The 19,803-nt window shown below is 45.8% G+C and overlaps 1 protein-coding gene across 5 annotated transcripts in view; it reads right to left on the bottom strand.

Annotated features, from left to right (window-relative positions):
* Positions 1–19,803, bottom strand: part of Grhl2 (grainyhead like transcription factor 2) — a 133,169-nt gene that overhangs the window by 90,745 nt on the left and 22,621 nt on the right. For all 5 annotated transcript variants that reach the window (XM_076911273.1, XM_076911274.1, XM_076911271.1 and 2 more), the window contains 2 exons: positions 5,232–5,427; positions 1,294–1,361 (listed from right to left, as the gene is read on the bottom strand). In XM_076911273.1, coding sequence (XP_076767388.1) covers positions 1,294–1,361; positions 5,232–5,399 — 236 coding nt within the window. In that variant the 5' untranslated portion in view covers positions 5,400–5,427. The remainder of the gene's footprint in view (positions 1–1,293; positions 1,362–5,231; positions 5,428–19,803) is intronic.

Here is a 19,803-nt window from a genome sequence, read left to right as displayed (position 1 = left end):
GAATTCTAAGTAAAACGTACAAGCCAAAATATCTTTCAGAGTTCTTATTATCAAATGAAAAAAGCAAACTTCAGAGCTGTATAAATCTAGTCAAATTACTAGTATAAAATATTCATAGATTCAGGAACCATACAGTATGGTAAACTACACTTCTAGAATAGTATTAACTTTAAGACTTGATACCACAATTTCAAAACTACAACTCCCCAAATGGATAATTAAAACAAAGTGTAAATCTCCAGCAGGAACCCCAGTCCACCCCACTGCAGGGGCGGAGACTCGATGGGTGACTTGTGGGGTGATTTATGGGGCAGTAGCCGAGCAAAGCATTTCAGTCCCTTCTGGTCCTTTCCTTTCCATGATCCTATCCAGAAGAGAAGGGACACTCCAGTCACTCCTGACCACAGAGCAAGCATGAAAGTCTGCTGAGACAGGATGGAGGAACAGTCTGAGTCACAACTGAAAGGTACACGACAGGCTTCATCCTGTCAGGCAGGATGATATATGGTCTTCTAACATCTCGATGGTGGCCGGGCGGTGGTGGCGCACGCCTTTAATCCCAGCACTTGGGAGGCAGAGGCAGGCGGATTTCAGAGTTCGAGGCCAGCCTGGTCTACCGAGTGAGTTCCAGGACAGCCAAGGCTATACAGAGAAACCCTGTCTTGAAAAACAAAAACAAAAACAAAAACAAAAACAAAAACAAAAACAAAAAAAAAAAACAAAAAAAAAAAAACATCTTGATGGTGCTAAGAGCTCCCCAGTCTCAAGCAGTTCCCCACCCCACCCCACCCCCATGGATTCAGAACAATCCTTCCCTTCAGGGCCAGACTCCAGGAAAGTGTGGGGCTGGGCAGAAAGCTGCATTCAACAGCAAGCTCTTACTGCCAATCTCCTGAGTTTTAACTCCCTCATCAGGGAACTTGCTAAAGACCCTCTGGATGCACAGGCAAAAATATGCCATTTACTGTTCCTAGCAAGAGAACAAGTTTTGGTCCAGGCTGCTAAAAACTGTAGTTAGGAATGTTGTAAACTACCATGTGGGCACTGGGAATCAAACCCACGTTCTGAGCAAAAGCAACTAAACCAGTAAGCCACTCTTCAGGGCCGTGTTGGGGGTGGACAGCTTGAGACAAGATCTCTCTATGTAGCCGCGGCTGCTTAGAATTCAATAAGTAGATCAGGTTGACCTGAAATCCAGAGATCCACCTGCCTCTGCTTCCCAAGCCTGGCTTCTTTTTTTCAAAAACAATAGAGAGTTTTTCTAGGAGGCAAACAGAGCCCCTAGCATCATACCTTTTATCCTGGTCTTCTTGGCTATCACTTGCTTTGCTCACAGACAGAAGTCTCTTGTCTCGAGGAACCTGAAAACCAGCAGTAAACTGTCAGACAGCCTTACTGACCACGTGCAGATGGAGATACCAACACAGGCAAAGAAACTATGGGGAGTGTTTTTTTTGAAAGTGAAGGTTACTATTGTCAGAAAATGGTTAAGAGGAACCAGAGACAAAGCAGTGACCAACATAGGCTCATGGTCGCCATGCTGCTGCTGACCTAGGAGACTCTGCTATGTGCTCCCAGCCTTAGGAATGGGTGAGGGAAAGAGCCACGTGTATGGGGAAGTAGAGATGGGCTTGAAAGATCAACCCACTGAGAACATGGCATAAGTTTCCCTTCTGGAGCTGGGCACCAGGCTGATGAGGGGTTGGGGAAGACACTGGACAGGGCCTGAGAGTTCAGCTCCTGAGATACCCAGCATCTAAAAGGAACATGCCCTAACCACTCCAGTCTTTCTGATGCACTCATCCCTAACCGTGATGCCAGCGTGCCAGCTGACACATTATACTGAAAAGTCCTCTGGGAGAGGGGAGGCTTCACTACCTCCAGATGTGCAGATAAATGGAATGGATTTGGTTGATATGTAGAATTTTTTTGCATTTGCATTCGATTTTGGACTTGTTTGTTTGTTTGCTTTCTTCTGGCTAACCTTGAAGAGTTTCTTCTGAACAAATACTCTCACTGTTTTGAGACAAAGACACATTTGTGGCAAACTTCCTTCTAAATTCCTCAAGGAAGTTCTATGGCTCCCATTCAGCCAGAAGCATATAAAACCCAAGAGCTTGAAGGATGGAAGCGGCAAAGGCGGGGCCGTGGCAAAGGCGGGGCCAGGGTCAGGAAACCTAGAGTCTGACCACCCAGGCTCCAGTCCACGCTGAAATATGGGTAGTTGCTTACAGAAAGCTCTGCCCGCTTTGTTTATGCCTCAGAACGGACTCTCTGAAGAGCCCCACAAGGTCCCTGGTGGACAAAAAGAACCATTTCACATGTACTATGATAATTCGACAGCAAATGTTGGAATAATTTAACTTCCAAATTTTATAGTTTAAAAAAAGAGAATTACCGTATTTCATCAACTTTGAGAAAAGGCATCCATCCTCAACAGGACAGTTAACTCTTAGAGACCTGAAAGAGGCCTGAGCGTGATCACTAGAACATACTGTTCAAATGAAATAAGACTAGTTCTAGCCAGGCTTGGTGGCAAACACCTTTAATCCCAGCACTTGGGAGGCAGAGGGCAGGAGGATATCTGATTTTTGAAGCCAGCCTGGACTATATAGCAAGTTCCAGGACAGCCAGAGTTATGTAGAAGGACCCAGCCTCAAAAGAAATCAAAACAAAACAACAACAAAAAGACTAGTTCTTTTCTTAGGCACTAAAATGTTTCAAACAAAAAGATAGTAAATCTTGCACGCAATGTAAGGAATCCTATGACTTAGGAGACAGTTATTTAACAAGAGAAAGAAAGTAGATTTGGATATAATGTCAGTTTTGCGTAAACTTTCTACCTTGCACCTCTAAATATTATGGCCAGATTTGAGCTTGAATCTCGATGTTTGCAAATGTATACAGAGGAGAAAACACACCCAGTACCACAAGTCCCAGCATTCGACTGCCCATATTCAGTTGCTCAAGTATCCCCTGACCCTGTGGTAAACCAAATATGTTCCTTTGTAAACTAATTACTTGTGTCTCAAGGCACACTTCTCTTTTTCACTAATAGAAACCCAATATGCCACCAAAATCAAGTATTTAAAATTATGGCCATTTCACAACAACAACAAAGTATAATTAAAATAACATGGGGGCAAGAAGGGTGACAGAGTGGGTAAAGGACCATTACTGGCCTGGTAACCCCAGCCGGGTCCCAGAACGCACATCAAAGGCTAGATCCAGAGACGCACATCTGTGATTCAACTTTCTTACTGTGAATCTGGGGTAGAGACAGGCTAAGCAGGCAGAGGCCCAAGGGCCAGCCAGCCTGGTATATGCAGCAAAGCACACAAACGCGAGACCCACCCACCCCAACACATACACACACACACACACACACACACACACACACACACGCACGCACGCACGCACGCACGCACGCACGCACATGCGCGCTAAGTAAATTTACTAACAAAAAAATTAAGAACAACATATTTCTTCTAAATATATCGATATATTCCTTTAAGCCTTTTAAAACTATTTGTTGTCATATTGTTCATAAAAGTCCGAAACTGTCATTACCTGTATATTTAAAACAGGAACATTTTAACGATGAGTCAATACATTTTTTTAATTGCTAAAACTGTCAAATTTCAATTACTTTGCTGTCATTAAAAAAACAACAACAAAGAACAAAAAAAAAAAAATTAGTTTTTCTATTTTTCTCTGAGCTACAGACAGAAAACAATAAGAGGCCTGGTGGTGCCAGGAATGGGAGGATGGGAATGAAGCATTTTGATTGGTGGCCAAAAATGGGCGAGGCCGGGAATAAAGCATTCTGATTGGCAGTGCCAGGGATTGGCGAGGCCAGAAAAATGAAGCATTCTGATTGGTGGTGTCAGGAATGGGCGAGGCCGGGAAATGAAGCATTTCGATTTAATGAGTTCTCTGTTTCTACTATTCTCCATAAACTTCAACATGTTTTCATTTCAGATTTCAAAGCCATTCTTGTGATTTTCTTCCTCTTTTTTTCCCCTTCAAGGCAGAATTTCTCTGTGTAGCGCCTCCCACGCCTCTTCCTGGAATTCCCTATGTAAACCTGGCTGACCTTGAACTCAGAGATCCATCTGCCTTTTTCTCTAAGTGCTGAGATTAAAGGTGTGCCCACCTGTCTGTCAGTATTTGACAACACATCCTCTCCAGTTAAGGAGGGGGAAACAACCTAGACCACCAGCAAAGGAACCAGTGAAATAATCTAGCCCTTTCTAACAGGGAATAATGTATTTATCTGAGGTAATAAGACCTCGCTCTCTGTCTTAGGTGAGACAGACCCAAGGTCAAATTGTTCTCGGTGGTTTTGTTCAAACCTGATTTCCCCACAATGGAAGAAGAAGGGGGAGGGGGTGGGCTCTTGGGTCACTATCCCAGCACCCTGCCAGCTCCCTGGCATTAGCTAGAGGTATCTATAGGACAGCAGCCAGTGCAGGCCCTGAAGTGCTAACTACCACCTGTTGCTTTTTTACAGGTCAGCAGTTCCCAGAGGGCAGGTCAACATTCTCAACACTTAAAATCCACTATTGTTTCTTGTTTAATTTCCTGAGATACACTTTAAAAACTACTGTGTGGCCAGTATTTCTTCTCATGTTATATTGACTTTTAAGGACTTTTTTTTTTCCAAAATAAAAACAAATGGAGGCAGTCAGGGCTGGATTTTCTGAAAGCCCATCACCAACACAGTCAGGGGGATGAGCCCCAGAAAGCAGAGATAGAGGCACCAGGATGGTTCTTATTAAAAGAGGCAAGTAAAGGTTGGCAGCTGAACTGATTGATCGTGGCAGTGCTGAGTAAAGCGAGCTCCTAACCACAAAGTAAAAAGACAGGAAGGAGGTAAGAAAGACTCCAGCACATGGGGACCTGCCAGTCAGGCCATCCTCTTCTGGCTTCTACACACAGACACACACACAGATAGCAGACAGATGCTCGTGCGCACACACACATACACATACATACATACATACACACACACACACACACACACACACACGCGCGCACGCACACACAAGAAACAGAGAGACAGAGAGAGAGAAAATCCCCTAATTACAACTTCTCTGTGGATATGAAGTTGGGATTCATAAGGGGGGCTGGGACCAAAGATGACCGACTTAGAACAAAGACTGTACTATCTGGCCAAAGATGCAATGATGCCCCAAGGCGGGGAGGAAGGGCCGGCCCTCCAGACCCACCTTGTAGTAGTCGTAGAGAAGGCCCAGGGCAGCAGCACTGTCCTCATCTCCGTTGATGCTCATCATTGCCTTGGTGGCCGCTGTCAGGGGGTTCTCCAGATACGACTTCCAGGCCTCATCCTCACTAGTGTAGGCTCGTCGGGTGTTGAAGGGAGGGTCACTGGGCATGGGCACTAAGGCCACTAGTCTTTTATTACTGTAGAAAACAAGACAAAGGTAAGGCTCGTTGTTGGGGGACTTTGCATGTTTTTCCACTGATGCTGTACACGTCACGTGGTTACCCTGATTTGTGTTTGCCCAGAGTAAGGCATGTTAAAGGAGAAATGACCACCACACTGCACTTTTAAAGCCTCAACTTACACCTTCCCTGTGCACGAAGAGTAGGAATGGCCTTTAAAAGGGAGCTTGGACTTGAAGATATATGCTCAGAGGTTACGAGTGCTTCCTGCACTTCCAGAGGACCAGGTTCACTTCCCAGCCCTCACGTCAGGGAGCTTACAGAACTACAGTTCTAGATCAGTCGCTCTCTAGACACTCCACTCACGTGGTACACACGTGTACACACACACACTCACACACAAATAAATATTTTTCAAGAGTAGGATATGTCTTAGGATTTCTATTGTTGTAACAAAACATCATGACCAAAAGGCAGGTTGGGCAGAAAAGAGTTTATTCAGCTTACACTTCCACAATTCTGTTCATCAAGGGAAGGAAGTCAGGACAGGAACTCAGGCAGGGCAGGAACCTGGAGGCAGGAGCTGATGCAGAGGCATGGAGGGTGTTGCTTACCCGCTCTCTTACAGAACCCAAGACCACCAGCCCAGGGATGGCACCACCCACAGAGGCCTGAGCCCTCCCCACATTGATCACTCATTGAGAAAACGCCTACAGCTGGATCTCATGGAGGCATTTCCTCATGGAGGCATTTCCTCATGGGGGTTCTTTTGATGACTCCAGCTTGTGTCAAGTTGACACTCAAAACCAACTAGTACAGTATATCTACTTAGTTCATATTGGTCTCCTCCAAACTCAGTTCTCCACACTAATCATTCTGAGTAATTTAATTATTCTTCATTAATGAGCAGTAGAATAGAACCCTGTGAGGGAATAATTTTCATTTATCTAGATCCTAATTTAAAACATTAATCACGTATAGGTAATAGGTTGATGATTCAAATTGTTTTATTAAGTTTAATCTTGCTTAGAATTCTCAGCAAATTATAGACCCATATAAATCTCTTAATTAGAATAGCAACATAAGCTACTTGGCAAACAGAACCTGTCATATACAGATAAGACTGTGTAATAGAACTATGGGCTTGCAGTGATAGAATGGACTCTACTGACACATCCCAGGTCACTGTAGGATTCTATACTGAGATAATATGGAACTGTCATGATAGGAAGCCCAATGAGGAGACTGTTGGCCTACAAGGAGGATTTCCCTAAGAGATAGGGTGTGTGTGAACCAATTCTAACCAGGTCAACCTTGTGTAAAGCAGCAATGTCTTAAGGTCAATGTGACAGCAGTGACTCATAGACCCAAACACCGCAGTCAAGGAAGAGTCTGGAGAAACTCTGAGGCTCATTTCTGAGCCCTTTTTTTCTTACTCACTGAAAGGGAACAAAAGCCAAACGGTACTCTGTAGTCAAGTAACAACTCCTAACACACCATCACATGACATCTAGGTGGCAGTGCCAACTCTGTTGTAAATAATATGGTTTCAGACTGTCTCATTTGGAATGAGACAAATGCCTACTGACACAGATCTAGAAGTGACTGCTTGTTCAGTTCATGGTGAAGTTCCTGGTGACGGAAAACTGAACCAACACCTGTGTTCTTAGGTAGGGACAGCAATGCCCACCAGCCTGCCTCACAATATCACGGAAATAATGGTTAACTGGGTCCTGGGGAGGAGGCAGGGCTCTGAGAGTAAGTGGTTCTGCCACCACCATGCTCTGGTATTCCTATCCAGTTTCTGTGCCTTGCAGGCCTTGTTGGAGTTGATTATAATGTATTAATGGTAAAATAAAAATCATTAATTAAAGAGAAATAAGAATTATTCATCTAACCTGGGTGTGGTGGCACACACCTTTAATCCCAGCATGGGGGGGGGGGGGGAACAGAGGCAGGTGGATTTCTGTGAGTTGGAGGCCTGCCTGCCTACAAAGGGAATCCAGGACAGCCAGGGCTCTGTTACACAAACCCTGTCTCAAAAAACAAGCCAAGATTTGTTCACCTACTGCTAATCCACAAGCAATTGTTGAGTGCACTATAGGTGGTACTACTGTTGAACATAGAGGGTGAGGGGCTCACCCTGTCACCCACAGTGCCTAGCAGGATGAGGCCAAGAGTGTAAGTCAGAGACTAGTGCTGGTCCTTAAGGAGGGAAGGAGCGGGGAAAAGAGTTTTTGAAACTAATACATTTCACCATTCAGAATTCAAGTTTCTTATAAAAGAAGTATGTTTTGGAAAGACTACTTGGGGAGGGAAAAAAAAAAAAAAAAAACCTGCCTTCCTAAAAGGAGCGTGGCGTTTCTATTCTGGAAAATGACTGACAGTAAGTTACACATGCAGGCTGGAAGTCTGTAGGCAGAAGTGAGGCCTGGCAGAGAGCTGGGTCCCAGGCTGTGACAGTGCTGGCCTCGCCCAGCAGTTGTCTAGTGGGGCTGCCCTCACCCACATTTCACTGAGGAAGTAAAACAGGAAACCGGAAGTCCAGTCATTCGTGGAGAGCTGGGCATCACACACGCCTTCTCGGAAACAGTGGCAGTAAAGAGTCTCGTAGCGTAGATGTGCCAAGACTTAGACAAACATTCCAACATTTAAAATTTGAAGCATGGTTCTGGCTGTGTATCTATCGCTTTGGCGTCATCATAAGATTTACCTCTGAAGCTAAGCCACCAAATCCTAGAAAGCCGTATTTGAAGTGGCCCTGAAAGGCCTTGCCGTTGAGAGGAATGAAGATGGTTTTCTCTGTCGCTACTGAGGAAGAGGATGCGGGCTAGAACACTGGCTCATTTCTAACATTTAGCAAGAAATGGTGGTCTGATTCACTGCAGAGATTTTTCTCGACTCTCCCTTAGTATCCAGCTCCGGACCACGTCTCTTCGTCTCTTCCTGGCACAGACGTTAGGAGTCTACCCAGTGTCTTCCCCAGCAGGGAACTCTTGGTGAATCCTTGCTTGACAAATAGGGGCAAAATCATGGAAGTCACAATTTCTTTCTCTCTCTCTCTCTCTCTCTCTCTCTCTCTCTCTCTCTCTCTCTGTCTCTGTCTCTGTCTCTCTCTTCCCCCCCCCCCCCCGATAGAGCAAGTGCCTGTTGTGCTCCCCCTTGTAACTGTGAAATGCCTGTTTTCACAGATTACAGTCATGTAGAATACACTGAAATGGAAGTGTACAGAGCAGCAGTTACCAGCTAGAAATGCCTTCTGAAGGTGAGTTCACGATTCACCCGGAAAGACAATGCTAATTCTGCTTCACCCGAGACTTTTTTATTCCTTTTTTTTTTCTTTTCTAGTTTTTTGAGACAGTTTCTCTGTGCAGTTCTAGAACTTGTTCTGTTGAGCTGGCCTCAACCTCTTACACTCAGAGATCTACCTGCCTCTGTCTCCCAGTGCAGGGATTAAAAGTATGTGTCACCGCTGCCTGGCTTGATTCTGTCAATTAAGAACCTGTCATTTCTTTTGTAACTTTCTAAACCCAAGGCTTCGAAATCTGGGTGGCCTTGCACACAGAACTCTAAGCAAATAATGACTTGATCTCCGGGTCCCTCTGCGGGGACAGCAGAGCTCATGCCACTTCCAACACCTCTTCTGTTTTCTCTGTACACTGGGCAGGCAGCAAGACAGGGAACTGACGAACTGGCTGCAGAGGTGAAGGAAGCTCTATGACCTCAGCCAGCCAGCTACCAGAGCCTATGGATCCCCTGTCAGGGACAGCCCTCCTACTGCCTTGGAGAGAGAAGGAGAGCTTCATGCACAAAGACTTTGTTGGGTTGTTAGGAAGCTCAGGAAACAGCACATGACGTATGTGTTCACTGCACTAAGTCAGTCACCATATCCATCATGACAGTGTCTGTCTTAGCCCTTCACAGCATTCTCACTAATCTCTCCAGAACTTTCCTCCTCTTCAGATTCATGAAAATCTGGTGAAATAACCTTCACAGAAAACCATTTCCTAGAATGTAGTGTGAGCATTGCCTAGCTCAGGTCCAGACCCCTCCTCAGCTGATATTTATTCTCCATTCTCTAGTTTCAGTTACTTTTCACATTTTGTGCCTTCTGCTTGCTTAATATGGGGAATGAAACCATCTTCTCTGCCATGACTTTAAGACACCACTCTGCCTTGAAGACACCCATTTTTCCTTCCAGGCCTTAGCCAGGGTCCCAGGTTCTCGTTCTCTCTCTCTCTCTCTCTCTCTCTCTCTCTCTCTCTCTCTCTCTCCTCCCTTCCACTCCCCTCTCCCTCCCTCCCTGCTCTTCTTTTCAGAATATGCTCCAGAAGTTCCCCTATACAGCCCCTCAGAATCTCCCCTTGCCAGGAACTCCAAAAGCATGTGTATTATTATTACACGATCTACCTTTCATTTTTTTGTGTGTGTGTTACACAAAGATTGCCAACAACATAAAGAGGACACAGCAAAGACAACAGTAAAGTGGCATTCCACTAAAACAAAACCACCCAGCAGCATCCATGAGTGGTCCTCCCGGAGGTCCTCCCCACTTTCCTTGACCTACCTGAGGTTCCCAAGCCTTGTGGTGTCACTCACTAGCTTTGCCTCTGGCTTCCTTCCAGAGGCACCAATTTCCACCCTACTCTCAAGCACACCCCGCTGCATGTGCGTTATCCCCCCCTGGTAGACACTCCTAGAAGTCCACATGGGCCCTAAGCAACAATGCTCAAGACACATTTAATATAGACCTTTTAAACTATATCCATAATCTGTTTTCTTTTTTTCTTTCTTTCTTTTTTTTTTTTTTTTTTTTTTTTTTTTTTTTTTTTTTTTTTTTTTGGTTTTTCGAGACAGGGTTTCTCTGTGTAGCCCTGGCTGTCCTGGAACTCACTCTGTAGATCAGGCTGGCCTCGAACTCAGAAATCCGCCTGCCTGTTTTCAAAAAGAAAAAAGAATGGTGCAGGAGATGGTGGTGGATTCAGATCCTAACTAGCTATCACCTGTCTACACCTCTGCTTCCTCGTCCGTGGTGCCTTAGATTAAGTGAGAGAAATGCATGCTATGCTCCTAACAGAGACTAATCAGACTGTGGCTTCTAACTAGATGCAGAGATTAGAAAGGGACAAGGTGGGAAAGCCAAAAATCTTATCTTCAGCCAACACCACACCCTTCAAGTCCCGTGTCCTCATCCTCCCCCACCCCTACCCTTATCTCCATTGATAGCAGCTCCAGCCTGCCGGTTGTTACACTTAGAATCCATGATTTCTTAGGGTCTTATGTCCACCTCATTAGAAAATCCACTCATTTCAGCTGCAGACTACCTACAGGACCTGCCCACTTCTCTCCACCCCCACTGCTAGCACCTTGCTCCAAACCACTACCACCTGAGGCTTGGATTGTTTCACTGTCTCCCACGCAGCCTCTACATCCCCGACACCCACTATTCACACCGGCATAGAGCCCCTCCCACACTGCACCAGGATTAGTTTGTGAACAGTAGTACTACACAGCAAAAGTGACGGTTTGTCACATTTATAATCAAGTCTCCAATCCGTCCCCTTCCATCTCTTGATCTACTCAGTAGCTCTGGCAAGAGAAGGACTGTCAATAACCGAGACTGTGATCGAGGTGACAACCTGAGCCAGAGTCGTTGTGGGAGATGAAATCCAGTTGAAGGGTTTTATCTTGTCCTCGCTGTCCCTCCCTCCCACCTCCTCTCCTTCCCAGCCTCCAAGAGGTAAGCTCTGTCTCACGGTGTGCCCCTTGCCAGGACCTACAGCCTTCCACGGGCTCACGGCCATGGAGCCAAACTGAGCTGAAAAACTCAGAAACCACTTTCAAAGTAAACCTTTGCTGCTGTAAGACGATTCCTCTGGCATTTTGTCACAGTGATGAAAGACTGACAGACACAAAAGAAACCTACGAACACATTGGTTAGCGTATGTGCTCCATCATGTTCCTGACAGACATATTGGTTAGCGTATGTGCTCCATCCGCGTTCCTAATGCCCAAGGTTCAGCTTTAGTTCAGAGCTTAAAGGGCTAAAGGATAAAACTACAGCGCTAAAGGGGAGGCGTAGCAAAACCAATCTAATATCCTCACACAGCTAGAGGGAACTTCTACATCTATTTGCTTTCCGTCCTTAGGCCAGTTTTTGGTAATGGGTTTACACAACTAGTGAAGTGCCTCCCACGACGGACAGGGTCTCAGCCACTGTTCCATCAGGAAACGACTCAGCCAGGAAAAGACACCATGACCAAAGTAATTCTTACAAAAGAAAGCACTAATCCAGGGGCCTGCTTACGATTTCAGAGGCGATTCCATCCATTATAGTCATGGTGGGGAGCATGGCGGCAGGCAGGAGACAGAGAGGAAGCTGCTCCGGCATGAGCTTCTGAAAACTCAAGACCCACCCCCAGGGACAAACTTCCTCCAACAAGCCACACCCCCTAATCTTCTAATCCTATCAAAGAGTTCCGTTCTCTGGTGACTAAGTATCCAATGCATGAGCCTGTGGGGCCATCTTTACTCAAACCACCACAGTATTCTAACCACCTTACATAGTTTTCAAACAATCCTTCCTCCCTCCAAAAAAACCCCCTTGAAGCCAGATTCAGAGACTATGTTCATACAGATTTGAATCACCAGATTTGCCCAAGGTCTTGCAGCCAGCAGGCAGTGTGGGACAAGGACTGGAGCCCACTCAAGGTCTCCAAAATAGCTTTCTCAGTTCCAGTACTTGACTAAGTATATTATTAGAAGGTTAATTTCTGAGCCCGGTGTGGTGGTGCCCACCTTTAATTTCAGCACTTGGGAAGCACAGGCAGGAGGATTTCTGAGTTGAGGCCAGCCTGGTCTACAGAGTGAGTCTGAAGACAGGCAGGGCTGCATAGGAAAATTCTGTATCTGGGGCTGGAAAGATAGCTCAGTGGTTAAGAGCTGCTCTTCCAGAGATCCTGAGTTCAATTCCCAGCAACCACATGGTGGCTCACAACCATCTATAATAGGATCTGATGCCCTCTTCTGGTGTAAAGACACAGCTGCACAGGGCTGGAAGGAGCAGTCACTGAGTGTGTAAGGACACACAGCGGCTGCACGGGGCTGTGAGGAACTGTCACTGAGTGTGCAAGGACACACAGCTGCACAGGGCTGAGGAGCAGTCACTGAGTGTGTAAGGACACACAGCTGCTGCACGGGGCTGTGAGGAACAGTCACTGAGTGTGTAAGGACACAAAACTGAAAACAAGGGGCTCCAGATGGAACCATGATTTGTGAATGTTGTTAAGGTAATGGATATAATTAGAATAAAGGCCACCCAGGTGTAAGAGAAGGGCTGAAGGAAGGCCCTGCGGGAAGTAAAGACTTCCGTTTACACAGCAGGAAGCATCCTTGAGAGCCCTTACTCTGCACTACCCTAAAACCTGGTCTCTTCCTGAGGAATCACACAATCTCGCAATGGCAGACTGAACACATTCCCTCCCAATGTGACTCCTTTAAAGAAGGGATTTGTAGTGCCCAGCATGATGGCTCAGCAGTAAAGACACTGGCTGTCAAGACAGGTGGGGGAGTTAGATGTCCCAGCTCCATAAGGTGGAAAAAACTGGCTCCTCCAGCTGTCCTCAGACCTCTGCATGGTCACCTTGGTACCCGACCATGGACACACAATAAAGAAATAAGCGAACAAATAAACATTTTGACTTTGGGGGTTGAGACAGGGTTTCCCTGTGTAACCTCGGCTGCCCTAGAACTAGTTCTGTGGACCAGGCTGGCCTCATAGATTCATCTGCTCCTGCTGGGATTAAAGGCATATACAGCCATGCCAAGCTAAGATAATTTAAATGTTTTAATATTAGATTTCTATTGCACAGACCCAAATAACCCTATAGGCCAGGTTATATATAGACTCTGGCCTATAACTAAAATGCCTATTTAGAAGGAAATGAAATTCACAAAGTAACTCACATTTTATGCAGCATGGATTTCCAAACTCTTCCATGGTATTATTTGCATGTGTATGCATTTGCAGGGTCTGTTTTCATGCTTATGAACACAAAGGGAGTTTTTGTGATTATCTACTCAAAAATCTCTCATCTTACAAATATCGAAAGTGAGGTCCGGAGAGACCATGGCATTGTCCTGGGACAAAGGTCATTTCTGTTGATGCTGAAATCTGAGAGGAGAGATTGTCTTGGAAGAAGCACAAACCCTGGGCCAACTGTGCTTTGCAAACACGTGAGCACTCTGCCATGAGAAGGCTGCAGACCACGTTCAATGTCAGGAATGGCTCAGCCCTGAGTCTACCCATTCACTAAACAAAGCTTATGGAACTTCCACAGAGCTGGTCTAAGTGTGAGAGGTCCAGAGTAAGCCATCCAGGGAAGGAGCCTACTCTAGGAAAATCTTACTCGTTCATTCATTCATTCATTCATTCACGTCTTATCCAGAGATTCCTCTATACAGCAACCGTGACATCCCATTGTTCATACATTGGTTTTATACTGGAATCCAATCCTTTGGTCCACCAACTGAGGTGTAAAGATGTATGAACATCATAGCAGACATGACCTGATGGTCTCATGTTTTGATGTGGTGTTCTTTGTTTGTTTGCTTGCTTGCTTTATATGCTGGGATATATTATTTAAAAACCTTGAAAAATCAGAATACTATTTACCTACAGGTGGTAGGTGTGCAGCTGTGATGGGCAATTGGCTGACAGCAATGACAAAGGTGGGTCCAGGCTCTGCCCTGATGACACCTTTCCGGGTAAATACACAATTGCAGGTGTGACAAGTGCAGATGAGGGTAGAGCAGAGAATACTGGAAGGGACTCTGTTGTGGGGACAGAGAACACAGTGGACCAAGCTTCTGCTGCCTAGCTCTGAACCTGTCACCTAACTGACAGGGAGGTCACACTTTCCTATGGACTCGTCCCAGCCAGCAACTGTGCATGGATCATGCAGGTCACTGAGGTAGGCATGTTCTTGGGAGACATGTTCGTTGTCTGAAAAACCTCCATGGAAGATATACTGTTTTGAGGTCCCACCCAACATTCCCTCTTTCCCCTTCACTTGGGGATAAGTCTTGGTCCAGTCTGATGTCACCTCTGACTTTTCCACTGGTGCTATCTCCTGGGTGGCTCTCTTTGTACAGTCCTTACAAGCTTCATCCAGAGGAACATAGGATCTGTTCTGGATTGAGACGGGGCTGCTCGGAATTGGTTGGCAAGGAAAGGGCACAAACATAAATAAAGTGAAGGAAGATGGGGAAACTGGATCATATGGAGGGAGGGGACCCTCCGAGGCAAGGAGGAACTTCCCTGGGAGAGCTGGACCCTAACTTTTCAAGAAAGAAGAAAGCAGCTTCTAGCCGAGTGTATAAGACACACAGGGAGTGCAGGTTACACAAGGATGCGTTGTTCACTTTTCAGATTTGATTGAATGTCTGTTTTTAATCTGCCGGGTGGTCTGTGCCATGGAACAAACATGAACAAGTTGTGGAAGTTGTTCTCTTCTGCTTCTTGTGAGTTCTGGGGATCAAACTCGAATTGCTGAGCTCAGTGTCAAGTGTTCTCCCTACCCACTGAGCTATCAAGTGCCCTCCCTACCCACTGAGCCCAATTTCTAGGATTGGGTTAAACTGGATTTTGAGTGCAAGGTCTTCAGCCAGGAAATAGTCCAATTAAATGTATTTTGAAAACATCTTTCTGACAATGGTGGGTGGGACAGAATGGAAAGAGGTTATAAGGAAGTAATAAGAGGGGCTGGAGGGGTGCTCAGGGGTTCGGAGTGTGTCCTGCTCTTACAGAGGACTCAAGTTCAGTTCCCCACACACCCATCGGGCAGCTTTCCATTGCCTGCAAGTCCAGCTCCAGAATCCAGTACCCTCACTAGCCTCTGAGGTCCGCACTCATGAGTGTACCCACACAGACACACAGAAGCACCAGCGTCAAATGGTGGGAAATTAAAGTAACAAGAAAGCTACAGAAAATAGACAGAAAAGATAAATTCAGGATTATTTTCTACATAATAAAAAGAGATCGTTCTCACAGAGTCACCCTAACAATTCCATTCTAACTGTCTTTATCTAACACTTGATGTTTTAGTCTGTAGTTACTTAGATACAAATCGTAACCATCACAGTTTATGTACTATGTCTTGATCAATTAGTAGCCTCATGAAATAAGTGAATAATAGTATTCAAACTTAGTAGATACTCTGGCAAACATGTGCTACCCAGGACAAACCAGGGAAGCCCACAGAGAGGTCACCCAGGAAAGCCCACATGGAGATCACCCAGAGCATAGATCATGTAGATACTTCTATAAAATAAGGCAAACAGCCGGGCAGTGGTGGCGCACACCTTTAATCCCAGCACTTGGGAGGCAGAGGCAGGTGGATTTCTGAGTTCGAGGCCAGCCTGGTCTACAGAGTGAGTTCCAGGACAGCAACCCTGTCTAAAACAAAACAAAACCAAAAAAAAAAAAAAAGACAAACGAATGGACTTTATTGCATAACGAATTTGACCAGGAGGCTGCGGGTTCAGCTTTGCAGGATCCTGTTAGAAATGCCAAGTTAAACTTTGGCTTGCTCTATGAAAATTTAGATAGAACTCTGAAGGAACTGTCCAAAATGCAAAAGTGAATTGTGAATCTCTTTCTCTTGGGGATGATAGACAGTAACATCAACCTTTAAAGAGAAGGGAGGAAGGAGAGGGAGGAAAAAAACTTTCCAGTAAATGTCACTTGGGTGTTGAGGGGTTTCCACCCACTGGTATATTAGCTTATTTAAGTTAAACTGCTGCTTGAATTTGTTAAAACAAATCTAGAGAAGTGTTTAGTTAAGTTTCATATTCAACCACAGAGATACAAAAATATAGGATATGTAGTTAAATCTTTATTTATGATGTCAGATTTAGGAATTATTTGGGCATTAACACAGTAGAAGAATGTATGAAAATGGTAAATTTAACAACTTAGACATTAACATGAATAAAGACTTCAGGTGAAAGTCATCAGATGAGGCACTTTATAATCGATCACCCATATAGGTCTTTAAAAGAAGAAACAAGCCAGGTATGGAAGCACAGGCCTTTGATACCAACACCTGAGAAGCAGAGGCTACCCGGTGATGGCACACACCTTTAATCCTAGCTAGCTTGCTCTACAAGTAAATTCCAGGACAGCCAGAGCTACACAAAGAGACCTTTGGTGGCGTGTGTGTGTGTGTGTGTGTGTGTGTGTGTGTGTGTGTGTGTGTGTGAAGGGGGGAGGGGTGAAGGGGGGGCTGGGAAGACAGAGAGACAGAGACAGTCTAGAACAGAGACTAATAACTAGTATGCAACTCTCATACTTACTAACAGCAATAACGGAGATAAACAATTCCATGTCATGCACCCTGACGGATGGGGCCAGCAGCAGAGGCAACAGTGAAATCGACAACTATTGGAGAGTCCTTAGGATACCCTCACAACTGGCGTGAAGCCCACAGAGGGCGTAGCTGCATGGAATGCCTCTCCGTAAGTCGTAAGTCACACAGTTAGCAAAGGCAAAAAGAACCTTGGGTCTTTCTAGTCTTAAACAAGAGCAGAGAAACTACTAGAGAAAACGATCTCTTACAGACTAGAATTGACTCTCTCTGTATTGATGGAGCCTGGCTTTGGGGACCAAAGCCTAACGCATAGCCCTGTGAACGGCAGGTAGAAACCGGCAGCAATGGGCAAGGTGGGGAACAGGAGGCAGCAGAATGACGGCAACCTCTAAACCGCATGCGCGAGAAGAGGCTCTTGGTTAGGTGGAACCTACTGAGTGATAGAGACTGTGTGGGAGCCACTCCAGGAGGCCTTGGCCCAGGTGCCCCTTCTCCCACGGGTGATTTTATAGTGGAAACGCCATATCCAGTTCAGTCAGTCCATGATCACTAAGAGTAGGGGGAACCTGGTGAGCGTGCTTCCATTGTGGAGGAAAGTATCCGGGAAGGTTCAGGAAGAATCTGGTTTCTAGAACTTCGGGACTCTGCAGACACACCAGCTCTTGTTCCAGACCTCCCAGCTTCAAGGACTAAGCAATTCTGCGCCCTGGCCCTCTAGACTACAGATAACCCACGTGGGACTCCCCGGCATCTGCATGTAAGCAATCTGAGGGCTCCCCTTTGATAGTAAATGAATTCTATAAGCTCTGACCTTTGGAGAGCCCTTGCTGCTACCTTCAACAAACTCAATTAAGACTCTTCGTAGGAAAACAAACAAAACAGCAAAAATAAAATAACAAAACCCTTATGGAGGAAGGAGAAGAAAGCTGAAAGTTCTCCGTGACATTTCACAGTGTCCCCCCACCACCACCACCACCTTCCCCCCACCCACCCACCCAGGGATCTTTCCTTTGCACTCTAGTGACTGAGAGGCCTGAGGAAGAAAACTGGAAATGCAAACGACCAAAGAGATGGTCCCCAGAGGAAGCAGGAATTCAGGACTCCAAGTAAGGGACACAAAGGCATGCACACACTCACTGTCCCTTGAGGAGACACTTTCCTGAAGACCTGGAGTGGACTCAAAGACCCACAAAGCCAAGATTTCCCATGGTACCACATCTCAAGTCCTGGTGTAAGCTGGTCTGGAAAGAGCATGCAAACTGGCCCTCACCTCAGCCTGCAGAATGACAGAAAACAATGTGCTCATACCAATAGGGCTGGGAGAGCCTGACATCCATGGCTCGGGAAATGGTAACATGGAATACTGAGGTGAACTGTGACAGAAAGAGCCCATGAGCAAGCAGAAGATGCTGACAAACTGCTGCTGCTCCTCAGACCCTTTCTGGGGGTCATCTCACATGTTAAACTAAACACATTTCTTTGATTGAAAATAGAACCAGCAGAGGCCTGTGAGATGCTCTGCAGGTAAGGACACTCGCCACCAAACCTGGCAACTGGAGTTCAATGCTCAGAACCCGTGTTGGAGGTCCTCTGACGTCCACACTAGAACCGTGGCACTCAGACCTCTGTGTGCATGCTCATACATGCACACACACACACTATAAATATGTATGTGCATATATGCACACACACATACATATACATACATTTTTTAAAAATGAGTGTTACCTATATTTTAAAATATTATGTGGATCCTTTGTAACACACCTGCAGCCAAGAGACTGCCTGAGGTCGCCAGTCCCCAACCAAGAGACATAGGATCAGGGTAAGGAACAGTTCCTGGATGGCAGGGTCAGACCAGGTTTCGTTCCTGGCACCACAGCCTGTCAGCCCTTGCCATTGGTGACCTGCTGACTTCTCTGTGTGTCATTCAAGCTGAGAATGAGTTAAACATACAAGGTAGGAATGCCCCTGCCATGACCCTTACCTTTCTGGAACTGGGCTCTTCTGACCTACTCTTTGTGAGATCAGCATGTTGCTAAGGAACACATGCATGTCAGTATAAAGAACACATGCATGTCAGTATATGCAGACACCCTAGAAGACCTTACACGGATGAACATTAGGAACTTTACCAAATTTTAGTGGATTAGAATTATCAGGAAGACTCTAAGAATTCTTTCATGTAATGTTTCAGTGTGTATAATGCATTTTATAATGTTCACATCAAGATAGGGGTGTGTGTGTGTGTGTGTGTGTGTGTGTGTGTGTGTGTGTAGGAAAGAAGGGAGGAAGAGAGGGAGGGAGGGAAGGAGGGAGAGAATCTGAAAACCAACTCCAAGTCTGCTTGGCCTGTGCACATCAGAAGAGGTGGGAGACAGGGAGGCAATGTCTGCTTGCGCCTGTGCACATCGGAAGAGGTGAGAGACAGGGAGATGAAAAGGCATGAGGACAGAGGAGGATACAGGAAATGAGAGGAAGGAGGAAGCAGGAAAGGATGAGTAGCCAGGATGGAGGGAAAAGGAAAGGGGAAATGAAGGCTGAGGAGAAAGGGAGACAGAAACAGTGAGCAAAGGCTGCGCCCTGTCACTCTAAGTCCAACAGCACAGCCGGATGTCAGTGCGCATGAATACATGACAACACAAAGGTGCCACCTGACGAAGTTGGTAATTACCCTGGTCAAAATCTCTGCTGGTTCAGAGACTCGTACTTTGTGGCAGGAACTGGAGAGTATCCCAAAGCTCCCAGCACTGGAGAAAGAAGTCATGTAGGGACCAGGCATGCTAGGGACTGTTCCAAGCCAGAAACTGAAGTGACTAACTCCCCAGATGATAGGAAGTTGAACACTAAACTTTAAGAGCCTTTTGTATAGTGCTGGGCTAGACTCACAGTCAGATTCCCTAAGGGTCTGTAGATTTTCCCAGAGCCTTTCCTACACTGCTTCACAGGGACTTCCCAATGAAATCTTTGAATGTTTGATCTCATCTCTGTGTCTGCTTCCTGGAGTATCTGTAGTAAAACACAC

Source organism: Arvicanthis niloticus, chromosome 13, assembly GCF_011762505.2.
Source record: "Arvicanthis niloticus isolate mArvNil1 chromosome 13, mArvNil1.pat.X, whole genome shotgun sequence".
Taxonomy (NCBI): domain Eukaryota; kingdom Metazoa; phylum Chordata; class Mammalia; order Rodentia; family Muridae; genus Arvicanthis; species Arvicanthis niloticus.
The sequence above is the reverse complement of the archived record's forward strand: the minus strand, read 5'-3'. Positions and strand labels throughout refer to the sequence as shown.